Genomic DNA, 22440 nt, shown 5'->3' on the forward strand with positions numbered 1-22440 from the left:
GGGGCTTTTTATTTTCCCCAGAGGAACCATTAGTTGGGTGGTCTAGGGGTCAGGTGTTGGTACAGCTTAGGATCATCTGGCTTATGTCACCGGATCCTTACTCAAAATATGTCCTGGTTTGTGTTCAACTGTTGACTATACATAAAGCTGTAAATCTATCTATCTCTTACCAAATTTAAATGGAAGGTACATTTGCATGTTTATCTACTGTATCAATCAAACATGAAATCTTAGCCTGTTAGTCATGTCAAATTTGAATGACTTAACTGTTTTTTTTGTGTGATCAAACCGTATAAGCTGGCAAATCAAAAGGTTGTGTAGTGAAAAATCTGTTGCATTTGCTGGGATTTAACTTTGGAACTGCAAAAGTGTGTCAATTATATAGTGTGCAGCGGGGTAAGCCAGCTTGGCATTCCAGGGTGCAGTTGGAGATGATGGAAGGGGCCAGGATGGGGAGGGAGTGGGGGGGCTTGGCCAGGCCAAACATGCTTCTGCAATGCACTCTGCAAACTGAGAGGTCTGATTGGCCGGGCATCATGTGCTCCTCGCTCTAAATTGGTCCACCTGTAGACAATTCCGAGACCTGTTGGAATTGTTGACTTGTGCAATGGCTTGATGATTAAAACCAAGTCAGTCAACAAATATTCAATTATAGCCCACGAGTGTTTCACAAGATCAGTAGTAGCAGTTGGTATGTACAAACTCTACTAGATTCTCAGTGGCCTTGTGCAACCTAAACATGTCAGGAGTCTGATGACTTGCAAATCTTTTGATATCTTTTCAACAAGAGAAGACCCAGAATGTCACATGACAAAATTTGCTGACTTGATTATTTATTGGAGACGTCCCCTCCAGTCATTCTACTGTGAGATTTGGGGTTTTGAAGTCTTTCAGTTTGGTTGATGAACAATTGCATTACTGTAGACCTGGGTCAATAACTGGCATTCTGAACATGTTTAACCAGGTGTTATCTGGTATTTTGACCTCACTGTAGTTAATTGGAATATGGGCTCAACATGACCATATCAGTGTGTTAAAGCCTGGATCACTATCCTGTCTGATCAAATCAAAATCAAATCAAATGTATTTGTATAGCCTTTCGTACATCGGCTGATATCTCAAAGTGCTGTACAGAAACCCAGCCTAAAACCCCAAACAGCAAGCATTGCAGGTGTAGAAGCACGGTGGCTAGGAAAAACTCCCTAGGAAGGCCAAAACCTAGGAAGAAACCTAGAGAGGAACCAGGCTATGTGGGGTGGCCAGTCCTCTTCTGGCTGTGCCGGGTGGAGATTATAACAGAACATGGCCAAGATGTTCAAATGTTCATAAATGACCAGCATGGTCGTATAATAATAAGGCCGAACAGTTGAAACTGGAGGAGCAGCACGGTCAGGTGGACTGGGGACAGCAAGGAGTCTTCATGTCAGGTAGTCCTGGGGCATGGTCCTAGGGCTCAGGTCCTCCGAGAGAGAGAAAGAAAGAGAGAATTAGAGAGAGCATATGTGGGGTGGCCAGTCTACTTCTGGCTGTGCCGGGTGGAGATTATAACAGAACATGGCCAAGATGTTCAAATGTTCATAAATGACCAGCATGGTCGAATAATAATAAGGCAGAACAGTTGATACTGGAGCAGCAGCACGGCCAGGTGGACTGGGGACAGCAAGGACTCATCATGTCAGGTAGTCCTGGGGCATGGTCCTAGGGCTCAGGTCCTCCGAGAGAGAGAGAGAGAAAGAGAGAATTAGAGAACGCACACTTAGATTCACACAGGACACCGAATAGGACAGGAGAGGTACACCAGATACAACAAACTGACCCCAGCCCCCCGACACATAAACTACTGCAGCATAAATACTGGAGGCTAAGACAGGAGGGGTCAGGAGACTGTGGCCCCATCCGAGGACACCCCCGGACAGGGCCAAACAGGAAGGATATAACCCCACCCACTCTGCCAAAGCACAGCCCCCACACCACTAGAGGGATATCTTCAACCACCAACTTACCATCCTGAGACAAGGCCGAGTATAGCCCACAAAGATCTCCGCCATGGCACAACCCAAGGGGGGGGGGGGGCGCCAACCCAGACAGGATGACCACATCAGTGAATCAACCCACTCAGGTGACGCACCCCTTCCAGGGACGGCATGAGAGAGCCCCAGTAAGCCAGTGACTCAGCCCCTGTAATAGGGTTAGAGGCAGAGAATCCCAGTGGAAAGAGGAGAACCGGCCAGGCAGAGACAGCAAGGGCGGTTCGTTGCTCCAGAGCCTTTCCGTTCACCTTCCCACTCCTGGGCCAGACTACACTCAATCATATGACCCACTGAAGAGATGAGTCTTCAGTAAAGACTTAAAGGTTGAGACTGAGTTTATGTCTCTGACATGGGTAGGCAGACCGTTCCATAAAAATGGAGCTCTATAGGAGAAAGCCCTGCCTCCAGCTGTTTGCTTAGAAATTCTAGGGACAATTAGGAGGCCTGCGTCTTGTGACCGTAGCGTACGTGTAGGTATGTACGGCAGGACCAAATCAGAGAGATAGGTAGGAGCAAGCCCATGTAATGCTTTGTAGGTTAGCAGTAAAACCTTGAAATCAGCCCTTGCTTTGACAGGAAGCCAGTGTAGAGAGGCTAGCACTGGAGTAATATGATCAAATTTTTTGCTTCTAGTCAGGATTCTAGCAGCCGTATTTAGCACCAACTGAAGTTTATTTAGTGCTTTATCCGGGTAGCCGGAAAGTAGAGCATTGCAGTAGTCTAACCTAGAAGTGACAAAAGCATGGATGAATTTTTCTGCATCATTTTTGGACAGAAAGTTTCTGATTTTTGCAATGTTACGTAGATGGAAAAAAGCTGTCCCTGAAATGGTCTTGATATGTTCTTCAAAAGAGAGATCAGGGTCCAGAGTAACGCCGAGGTCCTTCACAGTTTTATTTGAGACGACTGTACAACCTGATGATCCGTCTAAATAACTACCCTTAATAAGATTCCAGCATCCTGCCAAGTACATAGGCTCCTGCTGGACATAAGCTGCAGTATCATTACTGAGCTGTGTTGTGATGGTTGGGATGGTGCTTCTACACCTGCATTGCTTGCTGTTTGGGGTTTTAGGCTGGGTTTCTGTACAGCACTTTGAGATATCAGCTGATGTACGAAGGGCTATATAAATACATTTGATTTGATTTGAATGTATCCATGACTGGACAATGATATGTGTCGGTAGGTGTAACAGTTTAACTTTAGTCCGTCCCCTCGCCCCTACGCGGGCTCAAACCAGGGACCCTCTGCACAGATAGACAACAGTCACCCACCTTACCCATCGCTACACAAAAGCCGCGGCCCTTGCAGAGCAAGGGGAACCACTACTTCAAGGTCTCAGAGCGAGTGACGTCACCGATCGAAACGCTATTAGCGCTCACCACCGCTACCTAGCTAGCCATTTCACATCAGTGACAGAGGCAGCTGCAGTACAAACAGAAGGCTCCTATGGTGGCAGACTGATGGATACAGGGTCATTCCTACAATGCGGTGCCTTTTCCATCCTCAGGAAATATCACTTTAGTGTAAAATTCCGAAAGGCTTTAAATGTAATGTCAGGTGTCCATATTTAAAAACATTCAAATATGGATCTTGTAGGCATGTAGGCATTTAAAAACATTCAAATATGGATCTTGTAGGCATGTAGGCATTTTTGCAATGTTCCTGGGTGTTATTCATCAAATTTCACGATAAATATAACCCATAAAATAATTACATATTTCATTTTTTTGTCCTCGTTAAATTCTCTCTCATCAATAACTTTTTCTTTCATGATTGTTGTATTTATTATTATTTTATTTCAGATTGTCTGTGTGTCCCTGATATCACTTTCCGCCTTGTTAGTTTGTTGTTATTTTCCATTTAAGAAAACAACCCCTTCCTACAATGGCGCCACATTCAGGAAGTGTCATAATTTCTTTGGATGAAAAACAATGGTGCAAAGCTAAATAAATATAAACACTCAGTTTTATCTATTTTTCCACCCTCTTAGGCTAAATTAGAGAGAACATTTTTTTAAATTGAAATGTTAAAATATGTTTGATAGAGAAGTTAAAATCCTGTTCAAGTGTTATTATGCTAGCTCAATCTTGCTCACTCACAGAGCTTTGGCTAATTTAGGCTCAAAATGTCTACTCTGTTAGGTGGTGCTCTGAACAGGTTCTGAACAGGTTGGAAAATGAACATAGACTTTTTTTTTGTCTGTGTCTGAGCTTGACCAAAAGTTACAAGGTCCAAAATGCACCACATTGTAGGAATGACCCGACTACAGTGGGAGATTATAGTATGTTCCTCCTTCCAAAACTGGCTGTTCAGTTTGGCAGGCCTAATAACAATTTTTGGTAACACTTTACTTGACACCCAGCATCATAACACGTTATGACACGGTCATAACCATGCCATAATATGTCATAACAGCTGACACAACGTGTCAAAACCAGTCATAATATGGTCATAACACTGTCATGACACATATATTTAGAACTGTTGGGACATATATTGCATATATTGCGTTATTTTATGGCTGGTTATGACACCTACATAAGAGTGTCATAACCCACAAAACCTACCACACAAGGCAATTAATTCCATTACACCATAGCCTACTTGTCAACAGTATGTTTATGTTATATAACATTTTCTGAAATTGACTATATCAATTTATCATTGTAATTGTGCACACATTGATGTCAGACATGCACCTACCCCAATGCTCTGTTGCTGATGACTGGAATGAATGTAGGAGCATAGGAGGAGGACAAGACACCCTATTTTTGATTGATGACTATCATAAGGGCATGGACAAGAGAGGCCTATCTGGCTTATATGGTATTGATGGTCATAATTGCTTCTTGACAGTGTCATCAAGTGCATTTTCTTAGTCCAAGTAGAGTGACACATGATGGTCATAATGCTTAATGACAGTGTCATACAGTGCATTTTCTTAGTCCAAGTAGAGTGACACATGATGGTCATAATGCTTAATGACAGTGTCATACAGTGCATTTTCTTAGTCCAAGTAGAGTGACACATGATGGTCATAATGCTTAATGACAGTGTCATACAGTGCATTTTCTTAGTCCAAGTAGAGTGACACATGATGGTCATAATGCTTAATGACAGTGTCATACAGTGCATTTTCTTAGTCCAAGTAGAGTGACACATGATGGTCATAATGCTTAATGACAGTGTCATACAGTGCATTTTCTTAGTCCAAGTAGAGTGACACATGATGGTCATAATGCTTAATGACAGTGTCATACAGTGCATTTTCTTAGTCCAAGTAGAGTGACACATGATGGTCATAATGCTTAATGACAGTGTCATACAGTGCATTTTCTTAGTCCAAGTAGAGTGACACATGATGGTCATAATGCTTAATGACAGTGTCATACAGTGCATTTTCTTAGTCCAAGTAGAGTGACACATGATGGTCATAATGCTTAATGACAGTGTCATACAGTGCATTTTCTTAGTCCAAGTAGAGTGACACATGATGGTCATAATGCTTAATGACAGTGTCATACAGTGCATTTTCTTAGTCCAAGTAGAGTGACACATGATGGTCATAATGCTTAATGACAGTGTCATACAGTGCATTTTCTTAGTCCAAGTAGAGTGACACATGATGGTCATAATGCTTAATGACAGTGTCATACAGTGCATTTTCTTAGTCCAAGTAGAGTGACACATGATGGTCATAATGCTTAATGACAGTGTCATACAGTGCATTTTCTTAGTCCAAGTAGAGTGACACATGATGGTCATAATGCTTAATGACAGTGTCATACAGTGCATTTTCTTAGTCCAAGTAGAGTGACACATGATGGTCATAATGCTTAATGACAGTGTCATACAGTGCATTTTCTTAGTCCAAGTAGAGTGACACATGATGGTCATAATGCTTAATGACAGTGTCATACAGTGCATTTTCTTAGTCCAAGTAGAGTGACACATGATGGTCATAATGCTTAATGACAGTGTCATACAGTGCATTTTCTACAAGTTATATAGATATATATATTTTTAAATACATGACCATAAAGAATTCATTACAACAACAACAAAGGATTTAAGAAACAAACTTTAAAAGGAAAGGAAACTTCTTGGCAGGGAAAAAGCACATTTTAAATATAGGTTTTTACACTCTTGTGTAGGTGTCATAACCAGACACAAAATAACGCAATATATGTCACAACAGGTGTAAATATATGGCTCATGACAGTGTTATGACCACATTATGACACGTTATGACAAGTTATGTCAGCTGTTATGACATATTATGGCATGGTTATGACCGTGTCATAACGTGTTATGACGCTGGGTGTCAAATAAAGTGTTACTCAATTTTCTACACATGATTTGAAAGTGGCTTAATGTTAATTATACTGTATAAAGCTGAAATAAGACCTTAGCAAAGAGACGCTCATTGCTTGTGCCTGTAGTTTCAGAGGGCATGCATGGGTATTGAGACTGGCCTTGTTTATGCCTCTAAACACTCCAAAGCTGCCAGATGTCAGATATTGTGCCTCTCTGGTAATGTGTAGAGGAAGGTGTGAATTACAGGCCTGTATTTTCATGTTCCCTCATTTGCATTTACTCCCCCCCCCCATACAGGGTATGCGGGAATGAGCTACCATATATATATATTCCCTCCTTTTATAAAAAGTGGGGTTGTTGTTTCCTATGATGAGGATATGGGATGTGTTTGGAATGGATGTGTTGTTTAAGAGGACAATGCGAGCTGAGCAAGCGAGGGGATGACCAGGGTAAATATGTGAATTAAACCCACTGTCGATTTGGGACCGCACTTTGGCTCCAGTGGACATTCCAGACCAGGCCGGTGGGGGAAGATTTATCTTACGCCATGTGTTTCTAAATCCAACGCACAGAAGGCGAAAAACAAAATTAGATTGTGGCTTAGCTCGGGTTTCCTCTCGTCCAGAAGCTCTACTCTAGCTAGTAGCTAGCTAGCCAGTCCTCCAGGCTCAGGGTGGGGGCTGAAAGGTGGTAGAGGCCCAGTCACTGGATCTCCTGCAGGGTACACTGAGAATATCATGCTGGCCTGCTGGGTGAAAGCAATGCACAGTGTCTTTTGCATGTCTCAAACAAGCCCCCTTGTTATGTAGTTGAATTAAAATTATGTTGAATATAATAATTAACTACATTCATAAATCTGACTTAATTATTATGTGAATAAATACAGCAGGCCCTGTACGTCTCTGGAGGATCTAGTCAAGGTAGCAAGCCTTGCATCACCTCTTAATATGACTACTATGAATACGTGTCTTTCTTGCACTGTTATGCAATTATTAAGAGATAGAAACAGCTAATCCTGGCGACCAATGTTCTTGCAGTAATTTATTGAGTCAAGTACACCAGGGATGCCAAGGTGGAACCCAAGCATATACAGTGCATTCGGAAAGTATTCAGACCCTACGTTACAGCCTTATTTTTTTCCTCATCAATCTACACACAATACCCCACAGCCAGAAGAGGGCTGGCCACCCCTCAGAGCCTGGTTCCTCTTTAGGTTTTTTCCTAGGCTCTTGCCTTTCAAGGGAGTTTTTCAAAGCCACCGTGCTTCTGCGTACATCTGAATTGCTTGCTGTTTGGGGTTTTAGGCTGGGTTTCTGTATATCACTTTGTGACATCAGCTGATGTAAAAAAAGGGCTTCATAAATATATTTGATTGATTGATTGATTGATTGATAATGCCAGAGTAAAAACAGGTTTTTAGAAATGTTCGCAAATGTGCACTACTGTTCAAAAGTTTGGGGTCACTTAGAAATGTCCTTTTTTTTTTAAGAAAATCAATTTTTTGGTTCATTAAAATTGTTACGGTTTTCTAGTGGTGATGAAGGAGAGTCGGACCAAACTGCAGCGTGTCGATTGTGATCCATATTTATTTAAACAAAACGTAAACACGACTAAACACTAAACACTACAAAACAATAAACGTAATGAAAACCGAAAACAGCCTATCTAGTGCAAACTAACAGAGAGTACAAGTAAGACACTAAGGACAATCACCGACGACAAACTCAAAGAATATGGCTGCCTAAATATGGTTCCCAATCAGAGACAACGATAAACACCTGCCTCTAATTGAGAACCACTCCAGACAGCCATAGACCTTGCTAGATAACCCTACTAGCAACAATCCCAATACCACCACCAAAACCCCAAGACAAACACACCACAATTACAAAAACCCCATGCCACACCCTGGCCTGACCAAATACATAAAGATACACAAAATACTTTGACCAGGGCGTGACAGAACCCCCCCCTAAGGTGCGGACTCCCGAACGCACCTCAAAACAATAGGGAGGGTCCGGGTGGGCGTCTGTCCATGGTGGCGGCTCCGGCGCGGGACATGGACCCCACTCCATTAATGTCTTCGTCCCCTCTCCCTTCGTCCCTGGATAGTCCACCCTCGCCGCCGACCATGGCCTAGTAGTCCTCACCCAAAACCCCACTGGACTGAGGAGCAGATCGGGACTGAAGGACAGCTCGGGACTGAGGCAGCTCGGGACTGAGGGGAAGCTCGGGAGTGAGAGAAAGCTCAAGAGTGAGAGGAAGCTCAAGAGTGAGAGAAAGCTCAGGAGTGAGAGAAAGCTCAGGAGTGAGAGAAAGCTCAGGAGTGAGAGAAAGCTCAGGAGTGAGAGAAAGCTCAGGCAGGTAGGTAGATCTACCAGATCCTGGCTGGCTGGTGGTCTCAGCAGATCCTGGCTGACTGGCAGATCCTGGCTGACTGGCAGATCCTGGCTGACTGGCAGATCTGGAAGATCCTGGCTGACTGGCAGATCCTGGCTGACTGGCAGATCTGGATGAGTCTGGTTGACTGGCAGATCTGGAAGAGTCTGGTTGACTGGCAGATCTGGAAGAGTCTGGTTGACTGGCAGATCTGGAAGAGTCTGGTTGACTGGCAGATCTGGAAGAGTCTGGTTGACTGGCAGATCTGGAAGAGTCTGGTTGACTGGCAGATCTGGACTGACTGGCGACGCTGGGCAGACTGGCGACGCTGGGCAGACTGGCGGCGCTGGGCAGACTGGCGGCGCTGGGCAGACTGGCGGCGCTGGGCAGACTGGCGGCGCTGGGCAGACTGGCGGCGCTGGGCAGACTGGCGACGCTGGGCAGACTGGCGATGCTGGCGGCGCTGGGCAGACTGGCGGCACTGGCAGCTCCTTGCAGACTGACAGCTCCTTGCAGACTGACAGCTCCTTGCAGACTGACAGCTCCTTGCAGACTGACAGCTCCGTGCAGACTGACAGCTCCGTGCAGACTGACAGCTCCGTGCAGACTGACAGCTCTGGCTGCTCCATGTAGACTGGCAGCTCCTTGATGACTGGCAGCTCTGGCTGCTCTATGCAGACTGACAGCTCTGGCTGCTCCATGTAGACTGGCAGCTCCTTGATGACTGGCAGCTCTGGCTGCTCTATGCAGACTGACAGCTCTGGCTGCTTCATGTAGACTGGCTGCTTCATGCAGACTGGCAGCTCGGGCTCCTTCATGTAGACTGACAGCTCTGGCTGCTCCATGCAGACTGACAGCTCTGGCTGCTTCATGTAGACTGGCTGCTTCATGCAGACTGGCAGCTCGGGCTGCTCCATGCAGACTGACAACTCTGGCTGCTTCATGTAGACTGGCTGCTTCATGCAGACTGGCAGCTCGGGCTGCTCCATGCAGACTGACATCTCTGGCTGCTTCATGTAGACTGACAGCTCTTTGCAGACTGGCAGCTCTGTCTGCGCTGAACAGGCGGGAGACTCCGGCAGCGCAGGAGAGGAGGAATACTCTAACTGCGCTAAACAGGCGGGAGAATCCAGCAGCGCAGGAGAGGAGAGAGACTCTGGTTGCGCTGAACAGGCGGGAGACTCCGGCAGCGCAGGAGAGGAGGAAGACTCTAACTGCGCTAAACAGGCGGGAGAATCCAGCAGCGCAGGAGAAGAGAGAGACTCTGGTTGCGCTGAACAGGCGAGGCGCACTGAAGGCCTGGTGCGTGGTGCTGGTACTGGTGTTACTGGACCGAGGACACGCACAGGAAGCCTAGTGCGGGGAGCTGCTACCGGAGGACTGGAGTGTGGAGGTGGCACAGGATGGGCTAGACCGTGAAGGCGTACTGGAGATCTTGAGAGCAGTGTTGGCACAGGACGTGCAAGGCTAGGGATGTGTACAGGAGGCCTGGTACGTGAGGCTGGTACCAACTTCACCAGCCGACTAACACGCACCTCAGGACGAGTATGGAGCGCTAACCCAGGTGCCATCAAATCCCCGACACGTTCCGTCGGGCGAATTCCATGCAAAAAGCACCAACACAGCAACTCCCTCATTTCTCTCTCCTCCAATTTCCCCATTAACTCCTTCCCGGTCTCTGTTTCGCTCACCTCCAACACCGGCTCTGGTTCGGGTCTCCTCCTAGCCTCCTCACGATAAACAGGGAGAGTTGGCTCAGGTCTGACTCCTGACTCTGCCACACTCTCCCTGAGCCCCCCCCCCCCCAAGAAATTTTTGGGGCTGATTCTCAGGCTTCCTTCCGAGTCGCGGTGCTGCCTCCTCATTACGGCGCCTCTTTGCTCTCCCCACCTCCAGTTCCTCTTTGGGGCGGCGATATTCTCCAGGCTGAGCCCAGGGTCCTTCTCCGTTTAGGATTTCCTCCCATGTCCAGAACTCCTTATAGCGCCTCTCCTCTTTGGGCTGCTCCTGCCTGTTGACACGCTGCTTGGTCCGTTGGTGGTGGGTGATTCTGTTACGGCTTTCTTCTATATCCTCCTCTGACGAAGAGGTAGAACAAGGATCGGACCAAAATGCAGCGTGTCGATTGTGATCCATATTTATTTAAACAAAACGTAAACACGACTAAACACTACAAAACAATAAACGTAATGAAAACCGAAAACAGCCTATCTAGTGCAAACTAACAGAGAGTACAAGTAAGACACTAAGGACAATCACCCATGACAAACTCAAAGAATATGGCTGCCTAAATATGGTTCCCAATCAGAGACAACGATAAACACCTGCCTCTAATTGAGAACCACTCCAGACAGCCATAGCCTTGCTAGATAACCCTACTAGCAACAATCCCAATACCACCACCAAAACCCCAAGACAAACACACCACAATTACAAAAACCCCATGCCACACCCTGGCCTGACCAAATACATAAAGATAAACACAAAATACTTTGACCAGGGCGTGACAAAAATAACATCAACTTGATCAGAAATACAGTGTAGACATAGTTCACTCTGTAAATTACTATTGTAGCTGGAAACGGCAGATTGTTTATGGAATATCTACATATGCGTACAGGCCCATTATCAGCAACCATCGCTAATGTTGTGTTAGCTAATCCAAGTTTATCATTTTAACTTGTTATGGCTGGGGGCAGTATTGAGTAGCTTGGATGAATAAGGTGCCCAGAGTAAACTGCCTAGATTTGGATAGAAAACACTCTGAAGTTTCTAAAACTGTTTGAATGATGTATGTGAGTACAACAGAACTCATATGGCAGGCAAAAAACCTGAGGAAAAATCTGAGGTTTGTAATTTTTCAAGTCATTGCCTATCGAATATACAGTGTCTATGGGGTCATATTGCACTTCCTAAGGCTTCCCCTAGATGTCAACAGTCTTTAGAACCTTGTTTGGTGCTTCTACTGTGAAGGAAGGGGGAATGGCAGCTGAATGAGTCAGAGGTCTGCCAGAGTGGCATGAGCTGATCACGCACATTCACGTGAGAGTTAGCTTGCGTTCCATTGCATTTCTACAGACAAAGGAATTCTCCGGTTGGAACATTATAGAAGATTTATGTTAAAAACATCCAATAGATTGATTCTATACATCGTTTGACATGTTTCTACGAACTGTAACGGAACTTTTGGACTTTCCGTCTGCTCGCGCCTCATGAATTTGGATTACTGGGCTAAACATGCGAACAAAAAGGAGCTATTTGGACATAAATGATGGACTTTATCGAACAAATCAAACATTTATTGTGGAACTGGGATTCCTGGGAGTGCATTCTGATGAAGATCATCAAAGGTAAGTGAATATTTATAATGCTATTTCTGACTTCTGTTGACTCCACAACATGGCGAATATCTGTATGGCTTGTTTTGTTGTCTTAGCGTTGTACTCAGATTATTGCATGGTGTGCTTTTTCGGTAAAGCTTTTTTGAAATCTGACACAGCGGTTGCATTAAGGAGAAGTTTATCTAAAGTTCCATGCATAACACTTGTATTTTCATCACCATTTATGATAAGTATTTCTGTAAATTGATGTGGCTCTCTGCAAAATCACCGGATGTTTTGGAACTACTGAACATAACGCACCAATGTAAATTCAGATTTTTGTATATAAATATGAACTTTATCGAACAAAACATACATGTATTGTGTAACATGACGTCCTATGAGTGTCATCTGAGGAAAATCATCAAAGGCTAGTGATTAATTTAATCTCTATTTCTGCTTTTTGTGACTCCTCTCTTTGGCGTTTTTCTGTGACTAGGTGCAGACCTAACATAATCGTTTGGTGTGCTTTCGTCGTAAAGCCTTTTTGAAATCGGACACTGTGGTGGGATTAGCAACAAGTTTATCTTTACAATGCTGTAAAATACTTCTATGTTTGAGGAATTTTAATTGTGACATTTCTGTTGTTTTGAATTTGGCGCCCTGCACTTTCACTGGCTGTTGTCATATCGATCCCGTTAGCGGGATCTAAGCCATAAGAAGTTTTAAAAGGCGAATTGATCATTAGAAAACCCTTTTGCAATTATGTTAGCACAGCTGAAAACAATACAACTTGCCTTCTTTAGACTAGTTGAGTATCTGGAGCATCAGCATTTGCGGGTTCGATTACAGGCTCAAAATTGCCAGAAACAAAGTACTTTCTTCTGAAAATCATCAGTCTATTCTTGTTCTGAGAAATGAAGGCTATTCCATGCGAGAAATTGCCAAGAAACTGATGATCTCGTACAACGCCATGTACTACTCCCTTCACAGAACAGCGCAAACTGGCTCTAACCAGAATAGAAATAGGAGTGGGAGGCCCCGGTGCACAACTGAGCAAGAGAACAAGTAGATTGAGAAACAAACACCTCACAAGTCTTCAACTGGCAGCTTCATTAAATAGTACCCGCAAAACACCAGTCTCAACGTCAACAGTGAAGAGGCAACTCTGGGATGCTTCTGGAAGGTTCTGTGAGGTTCTCCCATCTCCACAGAGGAACTCTGGAGCTCTCTCAGAGTGACCATCGGGTTCTTCCATTTAAGAATGATGTTGGCCACTGTGTTCTTGGGGACCTTCAATGCTGCAGAAATGTTTTGGTACCCTTCTCCAGATCTGTGTCCCCTGTCTCGGAGCTCTACGGACAATTCCTTCAACCTCATGGCTTGGTTTTTTGCTCTGACATGCACTGTCAATTGTGGGACTTTATATAGACAAGTGCATTTCCAAATCATGTCCAATCAATTTCATTTAGCACAGTTGGGCTCCAATCATGTTGTAGAAACATCTCAATGATGATCAATGGAAACAAGATGCACCTGAGCTCAATTTGCAAAAATCCAACCTGTTTTCACTTTGACATTATGAGGTATTGTGTGTAGATTGATGAGGGAAAATGTAATAAAATGTGGAAAATTGAAGGGGTCTGAATACTTTCCAAATGCACTGTACTGTGTGTAGTGTAAATTGTATTCACCAATAGACTACTAAATTATGAACATATAGTCAGTCACAGAATTACTCTGTAAATTCAACTAATATGATTTATTAGTTACAAAAGAATGAGTGTTGTAAAACACTCAAACAATTACAGTGTGCATGAAATACATTATACATTACAGAATAAGACAGAGTGACTATCAACTAAATAGGATTTAACGTGTGTGACACACACAGGAGCTTGCTAACAAGTTCTCAGAAGTATGAACAAATTCACTGTCCTTTTAATCAAATTCGAGCTTAAACTCATGCCCAACCTGAATTCAACTTTCTTTGCACTTTGCTAGTTAAAACAATAAGTAGGAAAACACACCCAGATTGTAATCTAATCCAATGAATTTAAATGATAGGGCCGCACCCCTGTGTCGCTCCTCTTTGAACCATCTGTAGTCGGACAAAATGAATAACCCAGATCTCTGTAACACAGTTTCTCTGTAACAATAAATCACTCTAGTGACCGAGGTTGCCACAGATATGGTGTGGCTCTCTCCTGTGAGATGCAAATATATGGCCAACCATCTAAATAATGTATTGAGACTTCATGCTGGGCCTCAGCGCCTGCAAGTCGCTAGTTGCGAGTATCACCTTCTCAAATTTTCCCACTACAGTTAGATTTCACGTATCTGACACGTTGAGGAGATGAATCATCTGACCAGACTGGGTGGTCGGAAGCAGATCTCCCTGGTGACAAGGTGGGTTTCCCTCCTCACTTGATCGTATCAAGAGGTCCAGTATCGTTAAATGGAGCCTCTGTTTTAAGGGTCATATGTCACTTAAATCACACAAACAACCCCATCTTGTCACGCCTGCTCCCGCTCTCCCTCTCTGGCACTCGAGGGCTCCGGGCTGCCCTTCATTACGCACACCTGACACCATCATTACGCACAGCAGTGCACAGTGTACTCACCTGGACTCCTTCCCTTTGTTGATTGCCCCACATCTATAACTGTCCGCTCCCCCGTTTGTTCCCGGTGTCAGCATTGATGTCGTTATTTTGTCCCCTGTCCAGATGCTATTCCTGTCCTGTTTCATGTCCGTTATTTATTAAATGTTCTCCCTGCACCTGCTTCCTGTCTCCAGCGTCGATCCTCACACATCTCTCTGGAATGTTGGGATTACCTCAGAAGGTTCCATGTACTTGTTTCCGTTTTCCTCACAATACAGTGATATGGTGGAGCACTTTTCTTGTTGGCCTAAATGTATCTGCTTTTCATTGTCAATTTAACCCTCCTGCTGTGTTCCGGTCGGATTGGACCGATTTACAAGTTCTCTCTCTGAAAAATGTAGTTCATTTAATCTGATTGGTCATAAGGTTCAATGACTTTGTCCACACAGGGCATCTGAATAAACTAAATACATTTAGATGATTTACATAAAATTTGGGGTGTTTTATATAACTTTAGTACACCTGTGGTGTTCCCAGTCATTAGTAATGAATGGGTGAGACTATAATTAGTGTATAAAATTGAGTTCAGACACATGCCCATTCATCAGATGGACACACTTCCTCTCCCAGACCCCCACATACATGTATGTTTGAGCACACACACACACACACACACACACACACACACACACACACACACACACACACACACACACACACACACACACACACACACACACACACACACACACACACACACACACACACACACACACACACACACACACACACAAGCACACAAACCTCACTCCCCTTCTTGGCTTCCATAGCAATCCCCCTTTCCCCAATAGAATCTTTCCCCCATGGGAACAACACCTGTTGGCATTCACACAAACAATCGCAACATTGTTTCAATAATATCTAGAACTTTTCTTGCACCTCTGGTATATAAAGCTTTTTTGAGGCCTTGCTCACAATTCATTCTGTGGCAGCGCAATGACCAAACGATATACTGTATGTGAGGCTCTTGATCATATCTTTGATCATGACATCGGTGAGGAGAAGAGTGTCCTTGTTAAACTTTGACACAAAGTAGTCTATGATAAATAGCACAATATGTTTAATCTGAGTATTTGTTATAGTCAATGTGCTTTTTTAACTTAAAAAATAGTTGTATGAGCTCAAGTCAATGAGGCCTACAGGACATAAATAGGAAATAGAAGTTCAAAACCTGTAATGTTCACAAGAACTTAAGTTGGACACACACACATACAAGAAGAACACAGAATTAACTAACATGAAACGAACACAACAGGAGAGTTAATCATTTTCTCTGTGGTAATCAGTAAATGTCTCATTGTCTTAGCGCTTGGCGTGGAAGACGAAAAAGAAAAAGAGAAGTGTATTTTGTGTTTCTTGTGTTATGCTTGTCCTCTTTCTCTTAGAAGTGTGTCTCTAAAGCAGTGATATGTGTTGTTGTTTTCATGCAAAGCATTTAGAAGTGTCATGTTGCTACTCTGATGGGTTGTTGAACCTTCCCTTAATGCTGTCGAATGTGTGTGTGTGTGTGTGTGTGTGTGTGTGTATGGATTGTATCCATACCACACAGGAATAACCTGAAGTACCATATTTCTAGGGATTTCTGGGTTTCCTGGAATGAGCTGGTTCAGTCTACAGCACATGATTTACAAGCTGAGCTCCCGCTGTGTGCCAATGAGATCCCCTTTCTGTATAAATAGTCAGAGGCTCATGCCAGTATCCATCAGCAGGGTGATTCTGGGAGATTAAAGGAGATGAACAGTGCCTTTCTGGGGTAAGCAACATGAACTTCAGATGGATAGATTGTCATGTAACCTTTGCCCAACGTGATGATCACTCAGTCGTGAGCTTTTGAGGCAACACACACACAGAGACAGACGGACAGACGGACAGACAGAAGGACACACACACATACAATTAAACGTGGCGGGTCACATCACAATCGCAAGGTGCAGTATCCTTAGATGTTTCATTTGTAAGATCACATCTGGTACAGAAGCATACAGTTGGTCTGATGGAGGGTTGAATCGTGTTAGCTTTAGGACCTATGGTGTATAGAATTAAATAATTATGTGGGTGTATAACACATATAAACATCTGCAGCTCATGCTCTCCCTCCCCTCTGTATAGAAATCAGCACCTATTGGACACAGTGACAATCCCCCTTGGAAAAGCCTGAAACATGGCACAGTAAGTTGAAAGGACAAAATGACTCAACGTTTTCAATGAAAACCAGTACATAATTGAACCTAAAATATTGAGAAATGTGTGTGTGTGTGTGTGTGTGTGTGTGTGTGTGTGTGTGTGTGTGTGTGTGTGTGTGTGTGTGTGTGTGTGTGTGTGTGTGTGTGTGTGTGTGTGTGTGTGTGAGAAGCATCCAGAAGAAGACCAGTAGCATGTCCCTTACCATCTCCAGCTCCTCCAGAGCAATCTCTTCCTCCTCCTCTTCCTCTTCCTCCACCTTGGTCCAGCAGCAGAGACACTCCAGCCTGGTGCAGCCCCTCTGCATCAGCCCCCAGAGGGTACCTACCTGACACACATGCACAAACACACACACAGACATACACACACACACACAAGCACCATATTATAGCTATGCTGATGATTTGCCCACCACAGCTTCACTCACATACACTCACATACAATATATACATATTCATAACAAATATATATTTTATGTCATTAGTGAAAGTATTCACACCCCTTGACATTTTCCACATTTTGTTGTGTTATACCCTGAATTTAAAATGTATTAAATTGAGTATTAAATTGAGATTTTGTGATCTCCACACAATAACCCATAAAGTCAAAGTGGAATTTTGTTTTTAGAATATTTTTTACACATTAATTAAGGATCAGCCCCTTTTTTCAATTTTCGCCTAAAATGACATACCCAAATCTAACTGTGTAGCTCAGGACCTGAAGCAAGGATATGCATATTCTTGATACCATTTGAAAGGAAACACTTTGAAGTTTGTGTAAACGTTAAATTAATGTAGGAAAATATAAAACATTAGATCTGGTAAAAGATAATACAAAAAAAAACATGAATGTTCTTCTGTTAACACAATTTTTGAATGACTGACTCATCTCTGTACCACTGCACACATCCAATTATCTGTAAGGTCCCTCAGTCGAGAAGGGAATTTGAATATCCCATTGAAGTTGTCAATTAAGCTTTGGATGGTGTATCAATAAGCCGAGTCACTAGAAAGATGCAGGTGTCCTTCCTAACTCGGTTGCCGGAGAGGAAGGAAATCCCTCAGGGATTTCACTATGAGGTATGCAAAGCTTTTAGAGATTTACCCAGAAAGACTCACAGCTATAATCTCTGCCAAAGTTGATTCTAACTTGCATTGACTCAAGGGGTTGACTACCTATCTAATGAAGATATATTAGTGTTTTATTTTTCATTTTAAAAAGTCTATTGTATAATCTTAGCATTTTTCTTCAACTTTGACATTACAGAGTATTATGTGTGGTAATTGACAAAAAATGACAATCAAATCAAGTTCAATCCACTTTGTTACATAACAAAATATGTAAAAAGTCAAGGGATGTGAATCATTTCTGAAGGCCCTGTATATAATATATGCCTTCAACTGCTCCTTGTCAATATGTTATGTACCCACAGACAATGCGTAGCAGTGTTAATTTGTGTTTTTAAATCCACTAGTTGTTGTCATATCTCTTTTCTAGACACAGAGCCCATCATATTCCCAACAGCATTCAGGGAGTGGTGGAGTGACTCCTACTTTTGTCAAGGTAATACAGGATACATCTTTACCCCCATCTGGTGACTGAATATGGAACTGAAGCATGGATTTGTCTGGTTTGGAAATAAAGGTTTTTAATTTAATTTTTTATTTCACCTTTATTTAACCAGGTAGGCTAGTTGAGAACAAGTTCTCATTTGCAACTGCGACCTGGCCAAGATAAAGCATAGCAGTGTGAGCAGACAACAAAGAGTTACACATGGAGTAAATAATTAACAAGTCAATAACACAGTAGAAAACAAAGGGGGAGTCTATATACAATGTGTGCAAAAGGCATGAGGAGGTAGGCAAATAATTACAATTTACAATTTTGCAGATTAACACTGGAGTGATGAATGATCAGATGGTTATGTACAGGTAGAGATATTGGTGTGCAAAAGAGCAGAAAAGTAAATAAATAAAAACAGTATGGGGATGAGGTAGGTGAAAAAGGGTGGGCTATTTACCAATAGACTATGTACAGCTGCAGCGATCGGTTAGCTGCTCAGATAGCTGATGTTTGAAGTTGGTGAGGGAGATAAAAGTCTCCAACTTCAGCGATTTTTGCAATTCGTTCCAGTCACAGGCAGCAGAGTACTGGAACGAAAGGCGGCCAAATGAGGTGTTGGCTTTAGGGATGATCAGTGAGATACACCTGCTGGAGCGCGTGCTACGGATGGGTGTTGCCATCGTGACCAGTGAGCTGAGATAAGGCGGAGCTTTACCTAGCATGGACTTGTAGATGACCTGGAGCCAGTGGGTCTGGCGACGAATATGTAGCGAGGGCCGGCCGACTAGAGCATACAAGTCGCAGTGGTGGGTGGTATAAGGTGCTTTAGTGACAAAACGGATGGCACTGTGATAGACTGCATCCAGTTTGCTGAGTAGAGTGTTGGAAGCCATTTTGTAGATGACATCGCCGAAGTCGAGGATCGGTAGGATAGTCAGTTTTACTAGGGTAAGCTTGGCGGCGTGAGTGAAGGAGGCTTTGTTGCGGAATAGAAAGCCGACTCTTGATTTGATTTTCGATTGGAGATGTTTGATATGAGTCTGGAAGGAGAGTTTGCAGTCTAGCCAGACACCTAGGTACTTATAGACGTCCACATATTCTAGATCGGAACCATCCAGGGTGGTGATGCTAGTCGGGCATGCGGGTGTAGGCAGCGACCGGTTGAAAAGCATGCATTTGGTTTTACTAGCGTTTAAGAGCAGTTGGAGTCAAAGGTTGAGCTGGACTTGGCCCTACATACATTTTATGAAAGTTTGTTCCTACCTACATCAGAACACCTGCTCTAGTTCCTCATGATTACATAGGCATATGACATAGCTTTCCAGTCAGATGATGAGAAAGGCCATTGCCTTAATTGCTGTCAGAGGTAAAAAATTATATATATATATATATCAAAAGTGTTCTTGTCAGTTTGTTAATGATTGTGCCCTAAACATCTGGGCACATGCTGTATGTGTAGAGGGCTGTATGTGTAGAGGGCGAGGTGAGGAGAGAGGTTAAGAGAGGAGGGAGGAAGGGCTTGGTGGTGGTGGTATGTGAGTCTCCGCTACCACCCAGTCACTTTGATCCAGTTCTCTTTGTGTCCAGTGTCTCCACGACGTCAGCACGGTCAAGGGTCAGTTGGTGGTTCTAGAGTGCCGTATTCGTGGAACGCCACCACTGCAGGTTCTGTGGTATCGCGAGGAAGAGCAGATAGTGGACTCTGCTGACTTCCGCATCCTCCGAAAGAGTGAGTGGCAGAGTGCATGGTGGCTCCATCGGTGTTGGAAAATACAATGCTTTTGACCCAATGGGTACACACTGGTTGAATCAACGTTGTTTCCACGTCATTTCAGTGAAATTACATTGAACCAACATTGAATAGACATTGAATTGATGTCTGTGCCCATTGAGGAGGCACTAAATAGAAATTATCTCTAAACATTCTCCTTCTTTTTCAGAGGCTACTTCTGCATCAGTGCCAGGTGAATGGGAAAGCATACCAAAGGCCCACTGTTGGCTATTGTAGAAGGGCACATTTACCAGTGTCTTCCATTATTATAACATTAACATGATACATTGGTGCTGGTATTGGTGTGCCGTTCTCATGTGTCCCCTCCTCTCCTTCCTCCATAGAGGAGCTGTGTACCCTTGTCATCACCGAGGCCTTCCCAGAGGATTCTGGGGTGTTCAAATGTATAGCTGGGAATCAGTTCGGGACAGTATCATGCATCGCCACACTGGAGGTGTACATTGGTGAGCAGAGACTAGTTTCAGAACTGGTCAGACGCAAAATACTACTTTTGTGCTTTTACTCAGCTTTCTTCATCGCTCTAATCTACATTACAATCCTGAAAAACATTCTGACAATGTGATGTCTCCGTGTACAGACCTGGAAGAACAGATGGAGAATGAGCAACCCATGGATGAGCAGCCCTTAGAGTCTACCAGGCTGGAACATGAGGAAGTCCCCTCTTTACTACAAGACGTAGCAGCGATTCCCCCTCCAGAGTGGCCCGAGAGCCCCATCTGTGAGATTGACCGCCCCTTGGAAGAACAGTGAGTTAAACTATTTTAGGCAAAAACTCTCAAATGGAAAGATGAGGGGCCAGTATGCTGCTATGGGACAGTATTTATGTATCAAAATACCTATGCATATGTTAAAGTAAACTTTGGAGAAATTATCACGTAGGTGATCTATGAAATCGCAGGGATGCGAAGGTCAGAAAAATATTTCCCTACTGTCAATTCGATTCAACTGCCACAAGAGGGGGCTATTCCTTGTTTTGAAGTTGCAGGTAGGCTGCTATAGTTTGAAAGGTTTTTTGATCTAATTCTGTGTCCGTTCATGAATTACGGTAAGAGAGTATTGAATTGAGACAGGTATTACAGCGCTGCTGATTGTTTGGTTTGTAGATGTGTTTAATTATCATCTGCTTGTAATAGCAGGGAGGGGCTTATTTAGCCTTGTTTGTCTTTAATTTTGATTGGAAACAAATGCAAGGAACACATTTTATACCATGTTATTAAATAGCACTCTTATAAGTGAATGTGTGTAGGCTAGAGAGGCACACCGAATTAGGCGACAGTGACATGTAAAATTAAAATATTGGCAGGTCAGGTTATGGTGTCGTAAAATAGGGGTAGCAGCACAGCCGCGCTCTGAAATCAGCTGAGAGTCGCGTGCACGTTATTCTGCATACTTGACGTGGGTGTACACAATCTATACAGACCTTTTGCTCTCCGACTCATATCAGAAACATTCAACTCTCTGTAGTTCAGCCTATATTGAGATCTTTAATCTAGTACCTTTTATCCAGGTAAGCTTAATGCATTATTGTTGGATTTTAAAGAATGTTCTATCACTCAATTGGTGATACATTTGTCACAGGTGCAACTGATTATAAAAGTTTGTCTAATTGATTTGATTGACTATTTAAATGTGTGTATGTGTAGAACCTTGTAATATGCACTGTTCATTTTCTAAATGGGTAAATGCAAATTACCTTTTTAATTGGATGTTACAGTATTCACATTTCTGCATGACTTATCAGTGAGTTGGTTAAATTGTGTCTTTTGAAGGGCTGTGCTGTGTAGTGTCAAATAGAGAACTCTGTAGAAGGCTAAAGTGTAATAGAGCTCTGTAGAGACCCCCAATCATTGTCTATAATTTAAGTGTGCATACCAAAGCTAGCCCAATATATACTCTTCATTAAGGAGCCTAATGTTACCGTTACTCCTTAAAAAGACCTCATGCACTACTCCACTCTTCTAGGAAGGCTTTCCACTAGACGTAGGAACATTGCTGCAGGGACTTGCTTCCATTTAGCCACAAGCATTAGTGAGGTTGGGCAATATAGGCCTGACTCAGGGTCAGCGTTCCAATTCATCCCAAAGGTATTCGATGGGGTTGAGGTCAGGGATCTGTGCAGACTAGTGAAGTTCTTCCACACCGATCTCGACAAACCATTTCTGTATGGACCTCGCTTTGTGCATGGGGGCATT

The 22440-nt window shown here is 43.4% G+C and overlaps 1 protein-coding gene across 2 annotated transcripts in view; it reads left to right on the top strand.

The window, feature by feature from the left end:
* The window catches only part of LOC109864510 (palladin), a 35665-nt gene that overhangs the window by 205 nt on the left and 13020 nt on the right, over positions 1-22440 (top strand). The window contains exons 2-9 of one of the 2 annotated variants that reach the window (XM_031797919.1): positions 14375-14458; positions 16822-16881; positions 17066-17213; positions 18391-18456; positions 20044-20185; positions 20397-20420; positions 20572-20691; positions 20826-20994. In XM_031797919.1, the coding sequence (XP_031653779.1) occupies positions 16874-16881; positions 17066-17213; positions 18391-18456; positions 20044-20185; positions 20397-20420; positions 20572-20691; positions 20826-20994 (677 nt within the window). In that variant the 5' untranslated portion in view covers positions 14375-14458; positions 16822-16873. The remainder of the gene's footprint in view (positions 1-14374; positions 14459-16821; positions 16882-17065; positions 17214-18390; positions 18457-20043; positions 20186-20396; positions 20421-20571; positions 20692-20825; positions 20995-22440) is intronic. The other variant, XM_020452357.2, reaches the window with a different exon arrangement.

The sequence above is a fragment of the Oncorhynchus kisutch genome, linkage group LG19 (assembly GCF_002021735.2).
Source record: "Oncorhynchus kisutch isolate 150728-3 linkage group LG19, Okis_V2, whole genome shotgun sequence".
NCBI classification, from domain to species: Eukaryota; Metazoa; Chordata; class Actinopteri; order Salmoniformes; family Salmonidae; genus Oncorhynchus; species Oncorhynchus kisutch.